Source organism: Sinohyriopsis cumingii, chromosome 19 (genome assembly GCF_028554795.1).
Source record: "Sinohyriopsis cumingii isolate HCF-2022 chromosome 19, ASM2855479v2, whole genome shotgun sequence".
Lineage (NCBI taxonomy): Eukaryota > Metazoa > Mollusca > Bivalvia > Unionida > Unionidae > Sinohyriopsis > Sinohyriopsis cumingii.
In genome coordinates, this window is record NC_142979.1 from 14,319,142 (window position 1) to 14,343,046 (window position 23,905).

The 23,905-nt window shown below is 35.3% G+C and overlaps 1 protein-coding gene across 1 annotated transcript in view; it reads left to right on the plus strand.

Moving 5' to 3' along the window:
- Positions 1–23,905, plus strand: part of LOC149775161 (dynein beta chain, ciliary-like) — a 315,340-nt gene that overhangs the window by 70,913 nt on the left and 220,522 nt on the right. The window contains exons 10-15 of the mRNA XM_089944132.1: positions 1,123–1,191; positions 3,898–4,280; positions 13,996–14,240; positions 17,193–17,780; positions 19,237–19,406; positions 22,476–22,902. Coding sequence (XP_089800258.1) covers positions 1,123–1,191; positions 3,898–4,280; positions 13,996–14,240; positions 17,193–17,780; positions 19,237–19,406; positions 22,476–22,902 — 1,882 coding nt within the window. The remainder of the gene's footprint in view (positions 1–1,122; positions 1,192–3,897; positions 4,281–13,995; positions 14,241–17,192; positions 17,781–19,236; positions 19,407–22,475; positions 22,903–23,905) is intronic.

Here is a 23,905-nt window from a genome sequence, read left to right on the forward strand (position 1 = left end):
CAGAAATTGCTCACCAATATTTTATCTAATTTAAAAGAAGGTATTCTGGTATGAAGGTCTCAGAATTTGTTAAAATTGTGTCAATTTGCTATCAAATATGACTACCATTAATATAAATAGAGAATCCTTTAAACAATTTCTCAAGGACCTCTCAACAGAATTTGACCCAATTGGACACAAAGCATCCTGTGATGACAGTCATTCAGATTTTACAAATGATGCAGATCCAGTCGTATTTGGTAGCCATTATTAAAAATGGACAAAATTAAAACAATTTTTCTTAAAAACTGCTCAATATAATTAACCCAAATTTGATGCACCATGGCATTGATGGCTTTCTGTTTTGAACAGATGATGCTGATCTGTCATTATTTATGATTACAGTTACTAAATGTAAATAAAACTAAAAACAGCTTCTCAAGCATAGTATAGTAGAATGTGAGCAAAGTTTACCAAAATCATCCTGGGATAAAGGGCCTTCAGATTTTAACAATAAATGCCATTCTGCCATCTCATATGGCTGTTACTTGTTACTAAAATGGACAAAACTTAATTTCATCTTTTTTCTTCGAAGCTGCTCAGCAAAAATTGCCCAAATTTAACAGAGCATTCTGGCATGAAGGGAGTTTAAATTTAAACCAATGGTGATAATCTACCATCAAATATGACTGTTGTTGTTAATAATAGAACATAACATTCTTGTCGACTTCAATTTTTTCTTAAGGGATATCACATTCTGTATGAGAATTAGCTATACCTTTTGGAAGGAATGAGAAGGAAAATTAACAATTTTGTTAGAAAGCTAGCATCAAACATTGGAACGTTGTATGCCATTAAAATGTTGCTGTTTTACCTTTGGAAACGCTTTAGATCATATAACTTTAATGAAATATTTTGCAATATTTTTCATTTATCAGGGTAGGGAGAAAAGAATTTTGTTTATTATCACTTATGACTGCATGCATTGTGTGATGGATTTTGTGAAGATAAAAATTTAGAATGGCTTGTGTAATGACTTTTGCTTGAATTAAAAAATGAGAACATTTACTATGTATACAAACTATTTAGTTTTTAATTTAAAATATATAAAGTTTGAATTATTTTATTTCCCTCGTGAAACAGCATCATGAAGCAGGAGAGGGTCAAGCTTGTCTTCACAAAGTATGAGGAAATGCTTAACCTTATCAGCAGGTATATTGTTTCCCTCTTTCCATTTTGTATGCCCACTATCATGCAGAGCATGATGTGTCATGCTTTATCTAATCTGTCTGTTAACAATTTCTTTTTTCATATTCTTTACCACCTACAGTTGCCAAACTTTGTGGCTGGTTTATACTTGGAGTAAAGAGAACCTTATTGAATTTCAGTATTAGAAGGTAAATAAAGAAGACAAGGTCTCTGTGACTGAATGAAGGAAATGGTTTGCAATCACTGCTTTAGTTTTGAAAACAAAGCATTATAAATGACATGTTTTCCAACTTTACAATAGCAGTATATTTTATTTTGTTACACATTGCTGGAAACTGGGAAAACATCTGGAGAAAAATATCAACTGCCTTGTTGAATGAGTCTTGTTAGGGTTGGCAGGTCTAGGATATTGTATATTAAAGTACATAGCAATTTCTGGTGCAGACCATCATGTTATAGCAGGGTTTCACTACTCTTGCTTTATGCAGTCTTATCTTTTTTGGATGAGGCACATATGTAATCATTTTCAGAAAATAGTATCTTAATGGTATATATGCATTGTGGCCATGGTGAATTAAATACGGAAGAACTTAAACTGGAAAGTTTTGTGCAGGCTGAATAAATAATTTGCTTCTGTGGAATCTTACTGTCAAATTTAGCAACATATTTAAAGCTGAATATGATTAGCGCACTACAGCCAAGGCATACTCAGAGTGTGTAATCTCCCTTGGGTATGATATCACTAACACAGCAATGCACATTTGAAGTATTTAAAAAAACACTTTGAGAAAACTGGTTTGAAACTGCATCACTCAATTTTCTTTTGCAATTTCTGTGACCTTTCTCAACAATGGCTTTAGTGCAGATAAATAAGATTTTCAGAAATAATTTAGTAAGATAAAAGGATTTCTCTACTTGTATTTAAGAGTGAAATAATAGAGATATGGCAATAATTGATATCCATTGCAATTCATGTTCTTTTAAAAAATACATTATTTAGGCACATATAAATTGGATCTTCTTATCATCTTTAGAAGGAATGTTAATGTTAGGGTGGTGCCATATTAAATGTATTGACATATTTGTCATATTTTAGTATGTCCCAAGATGTGTAAAAGAGACCGCAGTCAGACCTAGACCTGTGAACTGGTCAGATGACTTCTAGCCATTGGTGATTCTGATTCAGCCGTAACCGTTTCAGCACGCTTCATTTGATCAGATGCATAACTTGCCGTGGTCATTGCCATTGTGCTTTGTTTTGCATGAAATGTTTCACAAATGTTTTAGTGACCTGGACTAAACAGTGATCATTAGTTCGATCACCAGTTCCACAGTTTACCACTACCCCCTCCCCTGAAAAAGTTGTCATTTACTTAAATAATTTTTAGAAGAATGCAAAATAGTTACTTAAAAAAACAATTCCAGTTTTATCTCTTACATTATATTTGGGAGGTATTAAGGTATTATTTCACCAACACATGAAATAGCTAGGAAAATCTTGTTAGGGTTGGGTTCAGATTCTGAAGTGAAGATGATGAGCACCTGAATCCCTTGCACTGTCCTTCCTGCAGATACAAAGCAATGGCTGCAAGTGATCACTCTGATAAATAAATAATTTAAATAATATAAATGCAAATGATTAATAATGATTCATGACCATTTAAAGTAACTTTTTATACCAATTTTTCACTGTAAGTATCAATATCTGTATCAAATTAGCATCATTGGTGTTTTGTTTCACTTGCATTTATGGAATGCAATGCTGACAGTGTTACAAGGCAGCTCACAGCAGACACCTGAACATACCAACGACATCTTTATGAAGTGCATCTGAGCGCTCACATCATGCACATTCATGTAATTTTCTTATGCTTTTGATTTAATTTGACTTTATACCAGGAGAAGTAAGGTAGGATCCAGTCAGTGTGCTAATGTACTATAGGAAATGCTGTCTTAAGTTTAAGCTGACTCATGGCTCAGAAAAGTTGTACTGCAGTTGTATATTCTGAAATAGAATGATCTGTCAAGCTTGTATATTCAAGATAGTCATTATTGGAATATGCCATCAGGCTGATATCTAATAGATGCTTAACAGACGTTGCCACAAATGAAAGATAACTTTAATAATGCCTAATAGTGTTGCTCAAACCTAATTTATGAAACCAATCTGGAATAGTTGTAAGATCTTACAAGATGGGTGAAAAAGTATCTAGGGCTGGCAGGAAAATAATGGACTCATGGTGAAAACTGGAAAAGATGATTTTTCAAATTTTATTTCAGGTCTTATTATTCAGTTGTCTACTCACACATTTTGTCACAAACCCTCAGCTGATGTTGAACTTAAGTTTGTCATAAACCACTATGAATTTACTGCATTTTTTAAAAAAAATCTGTTAATCTTCTGACTTACAGAATCACTTTGATGCGTTTGCCTTTATATTGTTTTACTTTGCATCAGGTTGTAAATTGTGATATGTGTTTGCAGTGGTATATTTTTTTTAATGCTATTTTGGTATATAATTTTTAAAGCAGAAGTTGGCAGGTCATGTTTTTACCCCATTTTATCCTAACTAAATGAAGTTGCATTTGCATCGGTTACTTTCAAAGTATGATTCTGATTTAATGGCATGCAACTTTATTGTTCATTCTATCCAAAAAAAATTCATTTGTCTGTACCAGTTTTTATTGTGACCTTTTATTCTGACAAAGATGGGATGAAGAAGTCTACAGTGAATGGAATGAAGGAGTTGAAGCAGCATGTTCATTCAACCTACATCAGCCTTTGTTGTCCAGAGACCCTGACACTCAACTTCTGTCTGTGAACTTTAATCCACAGCTGGTGGCTGTTCTGAGAGAAGTAAAGTACATGGAGATCAGAGGAAGAGAGGAGATTCCCATGTGTGCTGATGAGATCTACAAAAGACACAGTACACTTTGGAAGTACATCTCTAACTTGGATTTGACAGTAAATCTATACAACAAAGTGAGGACCAGTGTACTTGATGTTGAGTTCCCACTGATCCAGGGTCAGGTTCGGGATCTGGATATGCAGCTGCAGAAGGCAGAAGAATCATTGAACTGGAACAGTGATGGTTTGTATTGGCACAATTAAATTAATACCAATAGATGGCAGTACTTTACTTTATGAAGAGTGTGTGGAATGGCCTATCATCCATTGTCAAATTGACATGGCGATTTTACTAAAAGACTTCTTATGATTCCTAGTTGGTCTTAAATGAAAACTGCCAATATTAGATTCGATATGGCTCCCACAGCAACCCTCTTGGAAATCTTGTTATGGCTACTCTTCAAAATAAAGTTGTATTTACATGGGGTTATGTTCTGAATTAATTCCTGATTCTGGAATGTGCTTGTCTGCTAACTGTTTTGATATATCACATTAACATTGTCCAGAACTCCTTTGAATATATACACAGTAGTCACAGATTAATATTTCAGTCCAGTGAGCACTTTATAATACCAGTTGATAATACAAGCAAATGTTCCTCTCAAATAATGTCTAAAAAAAAACCCCATTAAATATGTCTGCAGACATATTTGCCAATGTCTGTGTCTGTGTTAGAAAAGGACATATGAAATAAGTTGTTGTTGTTGTTGTAGGGTTTAAATCCATTTTTCAGCACATGATAGGCTATACATGGCAGCCAGTATTAATGGTGGAGGAAGAACTAGGAAAACCCCCAGAAAGAACCACTGACCCACGAGAAGCTACTGGCAAGCTTTCTCACACACCCACATTGGCTGAACCTGAGACTCTAACCCACGCAGACAGAGGTGAGATGGCAGTGATCCTTAATGGAGAGTGCTTTAGACTACTCGGCTACTCTGGGCCCCCATATGAAATAAGAATGAAATTATTGTCCAGCCCTATCTACGTCTACACAGACATAGAATCAGAAAACTTGCCCCACATCATAAAAGAGCCCACCTGACCAGACCTATCCAATGAAGAAATAATTTATTTCTTCTGAGAACTCACCTGACTGACCTAACCAATGTGAAATACAGTGTGACCCTGCTATAACCCAATAGTTAGGGTCCATAGACCCTGACTTTGTTATAGACTGAACTGTATTATAACCAACCAAATCAGCTTGAGAATATGATGCATTTACCTAAAATATGGGTGGGTGCATGGGTAATACAAGTGGGCACAAAAATATGTGTTTTTGATTAAATGAAGACAAATTAGGCTGAAAAACACTTGTATATTGACAACTTACATTTGTGTAGTACAATCCATAATCTAAGTACTGTATATGCAAATGATAAATCCATGAATTCAAGTATAAAGCACATGTTATAAACTTCATGTATTACTCGCATCCTGTTAGAAAACACAAATAACACATATTAAAAATGGCAGTCCATTTGATCGATATTTAATTTGATACTAAACAATCACTACAGTTGTTTCATGGTTGGAAATATATTTTTAGCTGCTGTTGGTAGTGACCGTAAGCATAATTTTTTTCCTACAAAAATGACTTTTACGGCACAAAAAGCGTTTTCCACTCACTCTTGAAAATGTAACAATCCATCAGATTCCATTGCTTTTATTTAAGTTTGATGCTGACTTCTTTGATGAAAGGTTACTTATTTTTACTGAAGACTGTAGTCGATACAATGATGTAGGGTGCATATGTTATTGAAGTTATCGCTATAAGACGGCTTTGGAGGACCAAACAGATATCTGTCCCTTATTGTGCTGGCAACATCAGATACTTGTAGACCATGGATGTAGGCTGATGTTTATTTCATTTGCCTAGTATTTATATAGAATGATCTGTGCTTCAAAGGTAATCATTTTGCTTGAAGTTTCAGGAAAATTGTTTTTTCTGAGTACCTTTGTAAAAACAAAAGAAATTAGCTGCCATTTGGTCGATTGTTGCAGTTAATATTTCTGCTTGAAAAAGTTGCTCGATTGCAGCTTATCTCAGTAACATTATTATTAGATAGACCAACAAGTAGATCTTCTGCCTTCCATGCATGTGTTAGAATTTTTTTGTAAAAAGACCAATAGACAATCAGTACACTGGTGTTCTGTTCTGACAGAGATGAGGATTTAATTCTGAGTGAAAAGAAGAGGAATTTTGCTTGCCATCCACATGCAAAGGTCAGTGGAAATAAATATATTAATTATTAGGGAGCGGCCGATAGTTGGACACTATTTCATCCAAAAGATACATTATGAGATGTGCCTCATCTGGTTGATCTGGTAGCACCAGAATAAAAAAGTGATTTGTTTATCACAAAATAGATAAATTCCAGTACAGTTTAGATCAAGTTCATGTTATAATGAAGCATGCTATAGTGGGGATCACACTGCAAACTTTCAGCTGGCCCATTACTAGGAACTTGACAGCTAATTTACCTGTCTGACTGCAGACTACATACAGATAGACTTGCCATTTAACTGTTACAGCAGGGGTCCCAAGTGGTCTAAAGCGCTCACCATTATGGATCACTGCTATCTAACATCTGTCTGTGTGGGTTTGAGTCTAGGATTCGGCCAATGTGGGTATGTGAGAAAGCTTGCCAGTAGCTTCTTGTGGGTCCATGGTTCTTTCCAGGGTTTTCCCAGGTTCTTACTCCACCATTTATACTGGCTACCATGTATAGCCTATCTTGTGCTGAGAAATGGCCTTAAATCCTACAATAACAACAATAACTGTTACAACAGTGTAACAGTCAACATCGATTTTAACCATTTTACATTTTTGTTACACATCTATTATACGTCGAAAGATTTAGGAGTAAAGTTGGATCATTATAGTTGTATAATTATTTTCCTGGGATTTTCTTAATGTGCTTTAAAATCTTGAGAGAACTCGTTCACTGTCAAGCCAGTAAAGCCATGTGACCAACCGTAGCTGTTATTTCTCATACTCAAAGTTTACCAGTTCTTTGTCTAAATCTACATTATTAATCACCTGAATTTGATCAATTATTAAAACTGAATAATGCCTACATCAGCATCTGAGCCTTTACCGAAGTTATTGAAGACTTCATAGTCTGGATTCTAAATGTGCAAACTCCAGAATGTACTGATCAAAATTAGCGGCCTCCATTTTGGAGAGTGGAAAATCCGACCCAGTCACTTTAAATAGTAGATTACAACTAAGGCTTAAACGGACTATGTTATTTGATGCAATGGTCATTCACATCAATGAATGTTATACCTAATTGGGGTTATTCCGCAAAGGTGGTGTTCCAAAAACTAGCCCAAAATGGCTATGTTTACAGCGGACATCCAAATTCACTTCCACGAGAATGATGTAGAGGTGTCCAAAGGCGATTATATGAGGTAAAGGTAGAAGTATTGTTCTGAAAGTCCATCATTTAAGAAATACTGCAACACTGCAGTAAGCCTTGCAGTAAAATTTTAATGGTTGGAAGGTCCAAGTAATATCCCCACTGAAAGCAAGCAAGAATAGCAGCCGCAGCTTCACATCGAAAAGAGGAATTACAACTAGAAGAAGAGTTAGCAATTTTCTCATGTAAATTTTACCCCGATCCTCCTGCATCCTACTCCTATCCATGGATGAAATCATTCTGTATTAAGAAAAACAGACACAGCTCTTCTGAATAAAGTGAGAGTACAATGATTGGTTTACATGCGCATCCACTAAAATCTTCACGAAAAGCTACATTCTCATAATTCTGTCACAAAAGAAATCCAAGTCAAATAATGTGATGACTCTTACAGAATCATAAATATCAATATGTGCATCTTCAGATGATGCCCATAATGCATACCAACTTTCACAAAATGTGAGACTATAGTCTGGCTATACATCCTTGTTTGTTTGTTCGCCCCACACACACCGATTTCAATAATGGAAACATTTAATGTGATAAAAAGTGCAAGGAACTTAGCTCATTCATTGATTTACAATTTTTAACCTGTCTGTGAGTAGAGAGTCCCTAACTCCTGATTGTCTGCGCATTTTACGCTTAACGGAAGTTTTCAATATAATAGACGGACATGCCCGAGATCCATTTCCAGTTTCTGGACAAGTCCATTTCTGGCAAAGGGGTATATGCGTGATTACAGATGTACATTCATATGTTGTCTGCTTCCAATATGGACAGTGTCAAATCAAGCAAAGGAAAAGAATGACAACAACAAATTTGCTTTTCACATGGATTTAACAAGCGATTTAATTTCTATGTTCATGTGTGCAAAAGGATATAATTCCAAATTCTCAACGTAATGGTAATTTACGGAATTAACCGGCAGTTACCGAATAGGATGAACTATGTCATTATGTTGTCTGATGGAAATAAACTAGCCCATAGTGTACACAATACGGCACTGTGTTAGTATGGAAAGTCCTTTAAGCATGAAAGGTGCAGGGGATGCCAGTATTAGTGCCATTCTGGTTACAGTCAGTTTAAAAATTATAAATCAGTGATTCAATTGACTTAGTTCTGTGCACTTTTTATCACATTAAACATTTTCGTTATAGAAAAATTGGTAGGGGGTTACAAACAAACGGGGATGTATAGTCAGACCATAGTTATGTTTGCACTTTCATTCGTGCACTGTGTTCATCTGCAAGTCAAAAAGAGTAAGAACTCTTATAAACATGGTGTGAGCAAGGTGATGTTCATATCATCAAGTGAATATAACATTATTTTCCAAGTTTCATATCAACGCAACTATTGGACTTGTAGCAATAATGAAATCATGTGCTGCAATGATGGATAAAGAGATGAACAGGCACAAGGATTCCTATATGCAGGGTTCTTGCACCAAAATGATTTTTGTTTTCCAGATTTGAAAGAAAAAATGAAGAAATTTCAGTAATCATTTTTAAAGTCATATACTTAGAGTAAAGATACAATACTGCAGAGGAGCCCAGAGTGGCCGAGTGGTCTAAAGGGCTCTCCATTACAGATCACTGCCATCTCACCTCTGCCTGCGTGGGTTCGAGTCTCGGATTCAGCCAATGTCGGTATGTGAGAAAGCTTGCCAGTAGCTTCTCGTGGGTCGGTGGTTCTTTCCAGGGTTTTCCCGGGTTCTTCCTCCACTATTAATACTGGCCGCCATGTATAGCCTATCGTGTGCTGAAAAATGGCGTTAAACACTACAACAACAACAATACTGCAGTCGAAGACAAAAAAATCTCTTAGTTACCAGACTCAACTAAAGCCACCAAAGTAATATGATGATCATTGCAAAGCCATTCACAGCAAAATTGCAGTTGAAAAAAATAACATAATTTTCAAGTTTTAGCTTTTTAAATCAAATTCCAGGACATTTTATGACAACAGTAATCTTCAGTGAGGTTTCCAGGTTATTTTCCTGGAGTTCAAATTCCAGTTGGATTAAAGGACCTTGTTAAAAATGAGGAGGGCACAGGCTGGATATATCCCCAGACAGCAGAGGCAGGGGTGTATAGAGAAGGAACAGGGCCATAGTTATTAATGTTTCTTTGGAGAGACAAATTGCTTCAGATTTCTTGCTTTTTCAGCTTTTATTCATAACACTTTATCTTTGAGCATTACTGCATTGATGAATGGTCCCACTTTTTATGTAAATCAGTACATTCCAGTAGTTCACATATGTATACAGTATATCAACACAAAATTCTCATGGTGCCAATTGTACTGTAGATTATATCAATAAATTGTTACATTCAGTCATGAGTTTTGCTTCCCAACTGAAATTACCAATGATGGATGGATAATGAAGAAAAAAAATATGTATAAAAATATTTAAACTTAAGAAATATTAATAGCCCAAGCTACATCTATATCACTGTCTTATATGTGCACTAAGTTTCATAGACATGTTAAATGATTTTGGAGTTTTCACACAGGAACTTAAGCATGAACAATGGCTGCATGGACAACAAACAGATAAAAAAATTAACAGATCCGGAAACTGAAGAAGTGTGAATATCAGATGACAAATCTGGATCACATATCCCAAAGTTTACTGAGATTCAAAGAGGTATCTGGAACAGGTTTTGAAATATTCTCCTGAAACTAACGTGTACTGAGATTGCAAGAGACATCTCTTCAAATGCATGAATTTGTACAAATTGTACACAATTCCTGCAGTCTGTCTATCTCTTGTTCACTGATAACAAGTCTTTTTGAGTACTTTTATTTTTATTTCTGTTGGATTGTTGAGGTGAGAGCAGAATGAAATAAAATTTGAACATTTATTTTGGACATAAGTACAGTTAGATGTCAAGTATTGTATGTCTCGTAGATCTTGTTAACTAGGATCCTTTTATTTTTCTTACTCAGTACCACAAAGTAATTATTTATTTTTGCATATAATTTTTCATACTCTGAGACGAATAATTACTTCTTTTGTGTAAAAAAAATACATGAAATACAGTATACGTTGCATTAAACTACAAAGGGCAATAACAGTACTCTAAAGGGTTAGAGCACTAGTGTCAGCTTCAGATGCGGGTGATCATAATTTTGAACTTTGGCCAAGTCATACCAAAGACTTATAAAAATAATACTAACAACTGCCTCACTAGGCACTCAGCACCAGGAGGTTAGTGTTAGGACTGGATGGCCTGGTGTCAGGATAATGTGACTGGGTGGGACATCATGCTACAAGTCTGCGGCATGATGTCCGTTTGCTAGACATAACTATAAGCTGCCACACTGCAGACATCATAGTGATATGGCTGGAAAATTGTTAAAGCTACATTAAAATCCAAATATCACACGCACAATAACTCTAAAGAAAGTAATTTTTGAAGCATTAGTACGTTACCTACTACTCTTGTATTGCTCTAATTTTCCAGGACATCAAGCCCCCATCCCCTGCCAAGCTAAATATTCCCTCCTTGATTTAGTAATTAGATGCCCAGAATTGAAAAGAATGTGATCCCAGCTTGATTCCTTAGCCATAGCTATCGTATTAAATATTTTCTTATTTTTCGTTGGACTATCATGAGAATCCAGAAGATTAACACAGAGGAGTAAACTGTTGTAGCACAGCAGCCCAGATTTTCTACACCTAATGCTTCCCTCCTTTCAAAATGATTGATCCACCAAGACTAGTTTTCATGCAGGTCTCACAGCTTCAAAACTGAATCTATTAGGCAATCCACTTCCAAAGTTTGTGCTGCATAGTGGAGAATCTTTTGTATTGGACGTAGTAGAAAATGCATTTATCTTAGCTGTGCTGTTTCATTTTAGCTTAAGACTTTTGTATCTATTCTTTGAGAAAAGAGAATGCACTATTTCTTCTAATAAGAGCTATAGGGCATCCCCATCTAACACTATCAAATTCTGTACAGGTTCTGTCAGTGTGTCAGAGACCCTTTTTCTGATCATTCTGATCTCGTCAGGTATTTTGAGCTCGGAGACCGATATCTCAGTAATGCCTAGATGGAATCTTTCATGTTTTGATGCTATCTGAACTCCATTAGAAACCTTTTGAGTGAAGCTTCCTTTTAGAGCCTTACCCTTAATATGGTCTGTTTCTTTTCCTTAGCATAAGCAAGGCAAGAAGTGAGCTTTATTCCTTGTCAGTAATAAAACTGACTTTATTTAAAGACACTCATTTGGTCAACTGACCAGTCTTTCATGAGGCCTTCTACAATGACATTTTTAGAAATATATACATAATGCACAATTTTTACAAGATGAGGTGTCTTTTGAAAACATCCTTTTAAAAACTAGACAATTAATCTACTGCAACAATAAAATATGTACAAGGTTTCAAGGATGAGTACATACAGGATTCATACAAAAAGTAGTAGCAAACTTATGTAAAACATTAGGTGAGTACATGATAACAATATTGTAAAAAGTAGTACTGAATTAAACAAAATCATACAAATGATTGTATCTGTAGATGTTGACTAAGAAGCTTTATAAAAGCTTGGCATGAGTCGACTGACTTTGTATAAGGTGGTATGGAATTCCATAGTTTGGCTCCAGAAAATGCAAAACTCTTATAAAACTCTGAATTTGGTTAAGGTAAATAAAACTTGTTGTTTGAGATGGATCATAGTTCATACATATGTACAGTTTTAACAGATTTAAAATTTTACATTTAAGGTAATCAGGAGCCAAACCATATAAGGGTTTATGGAGTAGTAAACCCTTCTGAAATTTTGTTCTCTGCTGAAATAGAAGCCACTTTAAGGTTTTAAAAAGATTTGTTGATGTATCTAAATCAGCTTCAAGAATAACTCCAGCTGCTCAGTTTTGAAATTTGAGTAATCTTTCCTGATTTTCTGTGCCACTGTTACCCCAGATAGAATAACAATGTTCTAGGTGTGGCATGATAGAATTATTGTATAATTATTTTTTCTGTTCTTGAGGGAGATAAGATTTTATTCTGTTCAAGAGATAAAGCAGTGAGTTAACATTTTTAATGATCTTGTCAAGTTGCATTTTCCAACACAAGATATTGTCTATCATGATGCTAAGTAGTTTTCATTTTCAGACTGTTGTATATCCATTCCTTTTATCATTACTTTTTAAAATCATTTTTCTCAGCTTTTACTCTTGCTCAGCTACCTATGATCATGGCTTTTGATTTGGCTGCATTTATATACACACCATTGTGTTCAGACCAGATGTATATTTTTACCAAATCTTTATTTAATTTAGTACCAGTCTCATGGCCTTGTGATCCAATGTTATATAATATCATCTGCGAACATGTTGGTGGTGGATTGCTTAATGTGATATGGTTAATCATTGATGTACAGCAGAAAGAGTAATGGTCCAAGATCTTACACTAGTGGAACATCTGACTTTATCAGTTTCTTATCTGAAAGTTTATTTAAAATAGAAACTTTTTGTTGTCTGCCTTCAAGATGGGATCAAAACCAAGTTAAGCTTTCATGGTTAACTTGATATATGCTGAGCTTTTTGAGCAGGATTTTGTGTGATTTGCAAAGTCAAAAGCCTTTGTACAGTCAAGAAACACTGTGCCTACAAGGTTACCTTGATCTATTGCAGTTAATCAATCATCCACCATTTTAGTTAGTCTGGCATGAATGACCTTTATGAAAGCCTGATTGTTGTGAACGTAGCAAATGTTATGATTTCAGGTAGTTTCTAAATTCATCACAAACATGTCCTTCTAATATCTTTGAAAGTGATGATAAAACTGATATGGAACAGGGTTGTTAACAGTTCAGTGGTAACTATAGTTTGGTTTCACCCGATTTTAATTTTGGGTATGTGTGTATGTGAGAAAGCTTGCAAGTAGCTGCCTTTGATTTAGCGGTACTACCCAGGGCCCTCCGGGGTTATTCCTCCACCATATATACTGGCCACCATGTATGGCCTATCATGTGCTGAAAAATGTTGCTAAACTCCACAAATGAGTCAGCACAGCTTTCTGGCAAAGAATCGGCCACTTTCAGTAGTTCCAGTTCTTTCTGATATTCATAGTCAGAAGCTGGGTAGGATCGGGGGGCGGGGGGGGGGGGAGGGGTGATTAAGAAGAGGCAAGGAACGTATGTTTAAGAATTAATTGCCCACCATTTTCTAGTTTTTGAACTTGTTTCATGACAGTCTCTTTGGCAGCCACATTGTCAAAATTATCATCTTGTCAGCCATTTCATTTTGCCATTGTATGATATTGATAAATTCAGCTCTCTAGGAAGATATTTCTTTTCTTTTCTTAGCCCTTGCTACATGCTTTAATAGTTCTGTCTGATAGCATATTTACTGGATAAATTCAGCTCTATTGGAAGGTATTTCTTTTCTTTCTTAGCCCTTGCCACATGCTTTAATAGTTCCGTCTGATAGCAGATTTACTGGATAATTTGTGATTATTAGGCATCTGGAAGTACATTGAGGAAACTCGTGACAAGGTTTTTGACTTGGAAAGACGAGTACAGAAGACCAAAGACAATGTTGAGGAGGTCAGAAAGCTGATGGCCACATGGAGTAAGGTACCTCTCTTTGTCAGGAAAGAAGAGAAGAATGACACTATCATCAACCTGGATGACAGGGAGAACAGGCTGAACATGCGGTACACAGAAATTAGAACAGTTGGAGAGAAGATCCATGGTCTGCTTGAGGTATGATCTTTACATAATGGTTATTTGATTGTTTGCATTGTTTCTCTTTACCCTCATTTGTGCTTCAGAGACCCCCAAACATTTAATTTCACCCCTGGTTTTGATACCAAATTTTTTTTTACTCATTCTGATCCCCCAGTTTTGACACCAAGGAGATTTTTGATTCACAGTCTTGCACCCCTTGGGGATGCACTGTTTGTGATTCTTATTGCAGTAGGTCTGTTGTTGTTGATGTTGTTGTGGGGTTTAATGCCATTTTTCAGCACATGATAGGCTGTACATGGTGGCCAGTATTAATGGTGGAGGAAGAACCTGGGAAAACCTCGGAAAGAACCACCGACCCATGAGAAGCTACTGGCAAGGCTTTCTCACATACCCACATTGGCTGAATCCAAGACTTGAACGCAATAGGTCAGCAGAGTGGTCACATTGTTCAGACGTGTGCTTGGCATTAACTGTTCGGTTGGATTGCTAGGAATAGTTTTATATTCTTTGTACAACAAAAGATAAACTTCTGTTATCAAGTAACAATAGAATTGAGATCGGAGTTTAAAGGGACTCTCACATTTTTTGTTTGGTGTCACACAGCAAGTTTTCTGCACCATATGAAACCAGTTCGGATGTAAACGCAGAGTTTATTTTAAATATGCATTGTCAAATAATGGTTTAACATAGAAGTTCTGTTGGATTGTGACATATTTAAGTACCTTGACTACATTTGTGCCTAAATCACATTTTTTACAAATGTGCAGTACAAGTTCATCATTAGTGCACTGCTGTGAATCATGATTACAGTGATTGGCAAGGTAGTACACAATTCTCTGCAATGACAGAACTCGACTTGTGTGAAAGGATTTATGGCAGTGTTCATGAATATTACAGTGAACTGATATTTAATAAAACAGTTATTCGTTTACATGTAGCATATCATTGCCTATTAGAAAATTCATAATGATGACTGGATTAATGATAATAAATCAGTTGATTAATACATATTAATACTTAAACTCTGTATCTTATTATTATTATTGGATTAAGTGCCTGTGAGTATTAGTAGGTGGATTTATTGTTGTTATGCCCACAATCTGATACCCGAAAGAGACATTGCCTGCTGCTGTCCATCTTGACATTTCTGTTTGCAAGTCTTTAGATCACTACCTCCTCCATACATTCATCCTGAAACTATTTTAGCATAATAGCACAAAACATTTGGCTTCAGTCATGAAATTTTACAAAACTTAAGGATAGTTTTGATTAGTTGACATGTTAGATTTTTCAGGCCATTTCAGCAATTTTTGAAAATATATTGGACATTTTTTAACTATAACTTGGAAAAATAACATTTTGGCACAATTAAATAAAAACATTCACTTGAGGTGGATAAGGAATTTGGTATGAGTATTTATATTATTGCTATTATAGCAGATTTTTAAACTCTTGTACAGTTTAAAATTTGTTTTTGTTATGATATCTGTCCATCTGTTTTATTTCAGCACAATAACTAGTGTTGTCCACCATCTACAGCTACCAAGCTTGTTGGATGTCTTGGACGTCAGCTAAGGAAGCAGAAAAATGGTTTTGGCACATTAATTTTTGTTCTAATCACATGCTTGGACAAACATTGTGAATGGCATGCACTTGGGGAAAGGATGCATTTTGATTTTGTGATCAAAAGACCAAAGGTCATTGTCACTGACCGAATTAAAGAAAGACTCCAGAAAATAACATTAGTTCTTTGTTTCAGACCTGGAACAAACTTTTTGGATGACTTGGTATTGCCGTAAAGAAGAACCATATTAAGTTTAAGGTTAAAGGTCAAGGCTGATGACTGAAAGGGGAAAAAAGTACTTTATTGTGCATGTTAAAACTAATTTTAATTGTAAAATATTTACACTTTGCTATTGTTGAATGCCTCCTCCCATAATGCTCTGGTGTTCTGGTATAGTCGTCATCTTTGATAAAGACGACTGTTATGGATAGGGGCATATTAGGTGCAACAGGAGACCTGTTCTATTGAAAATTCTATCTTTAGGAGGATCCATTGACATAAGTTACTTAGATTTTTCGTCATGAAAAAGAGAAGCTATGCAATAGTGATATGAACTTTATATATTTGTTTCGAAGCTGAATAATTTTGGATAAAATAAAAGCTTGGAGGAAGGTAGGTCTGCTTATCTGTAGAACAAGGTCTAAACATGAACATTTTTTAGTTTTCTTATTGACTTCTGCTATATATTTTTTATTGGGGATCACAAAAGACAGGATCTCATGCCTAACCATGACCTCATGTAGCAAAACCTTATGTGATTATGACCATCCGCTAAGTTGGAGTAGGAATAACAAGATTTTTAATATGGCTGGACATGTGATTCAGCTTATGTGCAGGTCATGAACTATTTAATGTCTTATGTATTCATGGGAGGGGTCCAGCTTATATGAAAATGGACTTATATGTGAGAATATACAGTAAGTATTACATGATTAAAATTAATTTTACCTGCAATAAGCCAACATTTTAATATGATATTGTCATTCCAGTGAAGGATATTGTTATAACAAAAGATGTTACTAGTGTATCATCATGCAGATTAATATGAATGCACTCCATTTTGTGCATGTCTTTGGCTTGTAATATGAAATCACTTATGAAAGTACTTAGCTGAGTGTGAGTGAGCTGATTTGACCAAGGACAAAGTTTCAGGCTTGAAATGATAACTGGAACTTTGAATAATGGATGAATTTCAAGTTACTTATGTTTGGGATTTTGATTCTAATGAATATTCTGGGACCAGGCATGCATATTGACTGATACCAGATGTATGAGTAATTTAAATTTGAGGTATCTTTGTTTTACATTGTTGTGAAATTTCTGTATTTGATGTAAATTGAATGGCAGATGGGGTGGAAATGTCATTTAACTTAAGGTTGACAAATCGTTTATTTGGTTTTCAGGAAAACCTGACTTTGTTCAAGTGTGAATCCAACACCAACATCTGGAAGACATATGTACAGTATGTGGATGAGAGCATTGTGGAAGGATTCTTAAACACCATAAAGTGCAGTTTAAAGTATTTGCTGGACAACACTGAAAGTAATAATAATCAAGATCCTTTTTTCAAGGCATTTTTGGAACTTCAAGCCCCTGAGATGGTTTTTGTGCCATCACTTGAGTATGATGTTCGTTGTGGTCTGTATGAACTGGTGGATGGCTTGGTGGTTGATATCTACAAGCAAGCCTCTCTAATCCCACGCCTAGACAAAAATAGTGGTGAGCCACACTACCAGGGAGACATGGAAGAGGCAGAGGAGCTATTTGACAAGAAAGATGAGCTGATGGATCGTATCCATAACATCATGAACAAAGGCATTGAGTACAAGAACTCCTTTGACAGCTATTCCTACTTGTGGGTGGATAACAGGCAGGAGTTTATGAGGCAGTTCCTGCTCTATAACCACGTTCTCACTCAAGAGGAGCTTGAGGCCCAAGTTGAGGAAGGGATTCCTGAAAGTCCACCAACTTTGGTGCAGTTCAAACAGCAGGTATAACTAACAAGCCCATGAAAATATGTTTGGTTTTGCTTTACTTCATCATTTGTACTTGTGCATCTTAACCATTTACTGCACATTATTGCTTCTAGAGTACAGGAATGCTGTGTTTCCAGGTTTTTCGTAACCTTAGTACAATTTAAAATGCTAGACATCTCCTAAATAACTTGCACACATTGGGGTCCTCAGACCTGCTAACCTCTATGGTTTTGCCCTGAGTCTCATGGAAATGACCCTTAGATTACAGATTTACGGAATAAAAGCACAAATTATAGGTATATGAATGTGGTAAAATCTGGATACTGGCTTGTCCATGCTTGAAATCGGATCTGGTTTTCATATTAGATGCATTGGAATTAAAAAACCAGACTAACTTCACCAAAGTACCTTAGATGCTTTAAACTATATGTATTTCATGATGCAAAATAATGCTGTTACTTTTTTATATATAAATTGCATCCAACAAGTGACATTTCATAACAAAGGGGACAATAAACCTCTTAAAAGGATTTAATAGTATAGAAGAATAAATTGGGAATATTCAGATTCTTAGGGATAAAGTTAGGAAGGGAAGCAGTTATATTTAGTGTCAGAACATCATGTGTTGATTTGAGTATGTTATATGGTGGGAAAAATTACTACCATCACCATGGCCCAGATGAATTTTTTTGTTCATGGATTACATCAGGTCGAGAGATATGAATGAGCCATTGAGCTCAGTAGTGTTGAGATTGCAGTTTGTGAAGCTGTACTAGAGGTAATTAACGTTCAAGTAAACTTTACATCTTTTGAGTTGAAAAATTTGTTTAGCGTTGCTGCATCAGTCTTGAATCACAATTCTGGACTTTCAAATGAATTATTTCCATATGGACAATAGCAGTTCAGTCTGACTTGTATATGTCATATTTCTTGGTATTAGATATTAATGGGGGGGGGGGGGCAATTTTTGTATATTGACAAATTGACAGATCATTTTGCGCATGCATTTTTTGTTAGTGTTACTGCCTTTGTTACCTTGTAGTTTGATGCAGCATATAAAACCATTTTATTAGTGCAACTTATCCTGTAATATTTTATGAATTGCCATGAAAGTTAGTGAATATTATAGCTATCACCTGAAGATGCAGATGTAGATCAAGATGCACACTGAAAACTGCAGATGCTGCATTGATTTTCACCACAGTTATTGCCCTACTTGATTTACAGCTGGATGTAACATGACAGAATTGTGTGAATGCAAGTTCTTGCAGTGTTTGTAAATTGCTGTTGTATACATTATGTTTATTATTTGAAAATATGGGGGTTGATTAGTCATTGTAGTCACTATTTTCACTATAGTTCAGACACTTTTGATAAGAGACAAATCTCCTTCATTTGTCAGGGATGTGGTGTGTGAGAGCTGGAGGTATCGGTATTGCTTCAAAAACATAAGTGAAACATTATATTTTAGATTGACACCTATGAGAAGATCTATGAGGTAGCAGAACGTATTGAGCCTGTGACAGTCTTTGAGACTTGGTTCCGTATTGATGCCAGGCCATTCAAGCAGGCTCTCTTGAATATCATCAAGAAATGGAGCTTCATGTTCAAGCAACATCTCATAGATCATGTAACCCACAGGTAACTATGTTGTCTCCAACTTTTCATAGAAAAATGGTGACTGTCAAGATGTCAGTTTTTCTGTTCTTCCATCTATCTGTCCCACTTTCATTTTCACACCTTAATCGTAAATTTCAGTCAGTTTGATATGTTATTTTATGTTGATGAGATCATGCAGGAGTTTGATTTTCAGCATTCTGCATTATCCTTTGTGGGCAGGTGTGGTCCTTAATTATCCAGACCTGCCAACCTTTACAATTTTGCCATATTTGAAAAAGATTTTCTTCAAAACAAAAAGTTCAATCCATCTGTTTGGTTTAGATTTTTAGATGACATATTTACGATCAGGAACCATTCAACTGAAGAACTGAAAAAATTTATTGATCGCTTGAATCATTTTCATCCGACAATTAAATTTACTTATTCTGCATCAAGTACGCATGTTTCATTTTTAGATGTAAATGTAATAAAAAATATTGATAACACCATCTCTACAAATATTCATATCAAAGAAACTAATACCCACCAATATGTAGAATATTCTTCATGTCATCCCATGTCATGTAAAAACGGTATACCATATAGCCAGGGCAAAAGATACCGACGCATTATTTCAGATGATTGTCAATTACAAAATTCTTTGAATAAATTACAAACTTATTTCCAAAATAGAAATTATCCTACATACATAATTGATTCTGCACTGAACAAAGCCTTTAATCTTACTCAACATGAGGCTTCAGACACAGCAGAATGTAAAATAGAGATGTAATTCCTTTCACAATACAGTATAATCCTTCATTACCTAATATAGGTCGTATAATTAATAAATATTATAGTCTCCTAAATTTATCCAATAAAACTAGCGTCAAATCACTTTTCAAAATTAAACCAGTTCTCGCTTATAGAAGACCCAAGAATTTGCAAGATTTTTTAATCAGAACTAAACAGACAGAAAATAAAAAAAATACACTTTTCATCATCTAAATGTAATAGACACCGGTGTTCACAATGTGCAAACAAAAGAGAAAGTACTTCTTTCAGTAGTGCTAATACAAAAGAGGTATTTTCTCTACGCGATAACACTAACTGCATATCAGCTGATGTGATTTATTTAATAACCTGTGAAAAATGTAGCATGCAATATGTTGGACAAACACTACAACAAGTTTCTAAGAGAATGAATAATCATCGCTTTCATGTAAAAAATTATAGAGATCCTCAGTTTTCCTCTAATGTTTCAACACACTTTAACACCAATAATCACTCTCTACTTGATTTTTCTTTCATGCCAATAGATATTGTGCATGGTGACATGAATAGACTCATAAAAGAAACTTATTGGATTCATAAGTTAGATACTCTGTATCCTAATGGACTTAATGCTAATGCACTATATAAAATTGTATAATTTACATTGATATATTGTATATCCTTTATAACAATATAATTATATGTATGACTGTTTGTCTCTAGTTTATTTTATTATTTTACTAATTCAAGTTTCATTAGAGACTCGTGTATCTTTTAGATCCTGTCATATAGAATTGTTACGATGATGCATATCATTTATGACGTTACATAATGAAGTAATTGTTGTTTTAAAATAAAAGACGTCATCTGTTACTTTCAAAACATTTCGTGCCTGAAGAAGCATACATTAAATGCGAAACTAGTTGTACAGAATTTTCGGTGTTTGTGTTGTTTTTTATCACAATCCCACAACAGGTGAATTAAATGGATGAAATCATAAAAGTAGTATTACAAAATGATGGGCTTATTAAAGTAGATGTTATATCACACACCTCCTGTGTTTCGTTTTCATTTCTGCTGCATTGAAGCATTTATGTGAATAGTTGTTTATTGACAGTATTTGCTTGTGTGTGCATTTGTGTGTGTGCGTGAACATATTATTATTAGCTTGTATTTTATGTATACAAAGTTGAAGGACTCAAGCTTGTCTTTATTATTATTGTTATTATTATTATTATTATTATTTGGTAGCCAACTGTCCCACACAAAAAAAGTCAACTTGTTACCATCATTGGTTCCTTAATCTTAATGTTGTCATGTACACACTGCCCTGAAAAACCCCAGAATATTTCAGCAATGTCTATTTCTAACCAGTCTGTAAAAGAAATAATACAGGAGAAGGGTTGGAGTTTTTTTTTTTTTTTGAACAATATTTAAGCTGACATAAAAAGTGCAGAGAGCCACATACCATGTGCTTAGTCCTGGGACTGTACAAAAGCGGAATCTGCAGGGCAGGTAATCTACATTGATACTGTTAAAAGGGAGGTTACTGTGTCATCCTTGGTACTCATAAAATAGTGATATAATGACACCAACTGGCTTTGGCAAAGAACAGGATTCCACAAAAAAAACCCAACAATTTCAGTAAAATAACATTTTACAGTGCAAGTCAGACAAACTTAAAATACAACTCAATTCTCTTAGTCTTACCGCAATAAAAGCATCTATTCTGAATGGCTTGTTGTTGTTGTTATTGTAGGCTTTAACGCCATTTTTCAGCTCAAGATAGGCTGTACATGGTGCCCAGTATTAATGATGGAGGAAGAACCCGGGAAAACCCCGAAAAGAACCACCGACCCACGTTAAGTTACTGGTAAGCTTTCTCACATACCCACATTAGCTGAATCTGAGACTCAGACTCATGCAGACAGAGGTGAGGTGGCAGTGATCCATAGCAGAAAGTGCTTTAGACCACTCTGCCACTCGGGAGGCCCCCCTGAATGGCTTGAATGTCATTATTTGGATTATGTACACATTGTAGAGGAAATGTTCCCTACAAGATGTAGAAAAAATGCGTATTTTCAAAGACAGGGATGATGTTTATCTGAGTATTTACATTTTCTTTCTTCCTGTGATTACATGATTTGTACTGCAGTCAGGAATGGGGATATTTACCTTCATACAGTCAGTGTCAAACAGTATGATGGCCGTGACCCAAAGATTTTCTGGGTGCAGTTTTTTCAATGTCTTGCATGCATTGCCAAGAAAGGTAGAACCTTTTTTGTGCATGTTTTTCTCCAAAAATATTTGAATATTTTCTCTGGATATATTCTTCAGCTTGAAGGAGCTTCATGAGTTCATCAAGGTGACAGATACTGGGTTATTGAAGTCTGTAGAAGAGGGAGACTATGGAGGCCTGGTGCATTGCATGGGGTACCTTTTTGCTGTTAAGGACAGACAGCAGAAAACAGATGAGATGTTTGAACCCTTGAAGCAGACTATCGACTTGCTGAAGACTTATGACCAAGAAATGCCTGAAGAAGTCCACATGCAGCTACATGATCTTCCAGAGCAGTGGAACAACACCAAGAAGGTTGCCATCACTGTCAAACAGCAAGTGGCACCACTTCAGGCAGCTGAAGTGACCAACATTCGGAAAAGGAGTGCTACTTTTGATGTTAATCAGCACAAGTTCCGGGAAATGTTTAGGCAGATTTCTCCCTTCAGATATGATTGCGAGAACCCATATGATGCTATTGACCAGGTATGCTCAGATGGAACTTATGAACCTTTGTATGTGCATGTCCGTTCTAAGAGTGCATGTTGTTAACCATCAACTTTGTCCATTGTTGATTATTCTATCAGTTGTTTACTTTTACCCATTGCTGACAGGAAAATTGGGAGAAGTTGTGCTTTTGATGGAGAATTCAGTTTATTTATTTTGTAAAGTGCGTGAACATTTGTTTATCATTTAAAGCAAGTTTTATAATTATATATAAAAGGTAAAAATTGAAAATTTGTGTGATTTTGCTTTTAGATTGAACTTGTTAACATTATCTTTGTTATTGGCTAATAAGATTAACTTTATTCTCTGGTAATTCTTTTGTTAAAGTATGTATGATTTTTCAGAGAAATATGGCTTCTTTGAGGAAAAAGTAAGAATTGATGAAAATTGTGTTCTGCACATTGCATGATGCGGCAGGTCAATTTACTGATAACTATAGCAAAAGCTATATTATTTACCTTTATGATAAAGGAAATTCACCAGCAGTGCATTCAGTAAGTAACAGTATATTTTGAAGAACATTATATTGGGTTTGATTTACCTGGCCGTGTCCTGGTCACAGATGAAACCTGGATAATGAAATAATATTTTACTTTCAGCTCATATGGCTATAAAGCCAAGTGAACTTACAATGTGGCCCTTTGTCCTTCATGCATCAATAATTTGTTTCCACTCAATAGTCCATATTTTTCATCCGATTTCAATCATTATTGGAATATGGATTTATATTGTCAAAATCTTGAATGGGTTCGATAATTAGTGAGAGCCATGAATATTAATGAGGTGATGATATCAGCTTGCATCTGACTGCTTAAGCATTTTACTGCGCTAGAGGCCATATTTCTGACATAACTTTGTTTAAGCTTGGAAAATATACATATGTTATTAAGGTCTTTAACAAGGTCATTAATGAACAAGATCCACATGTACTAATGAGTTTGTTAACACTCTTTTAGGCAGCATTTCTGATCCAGTTTTGATT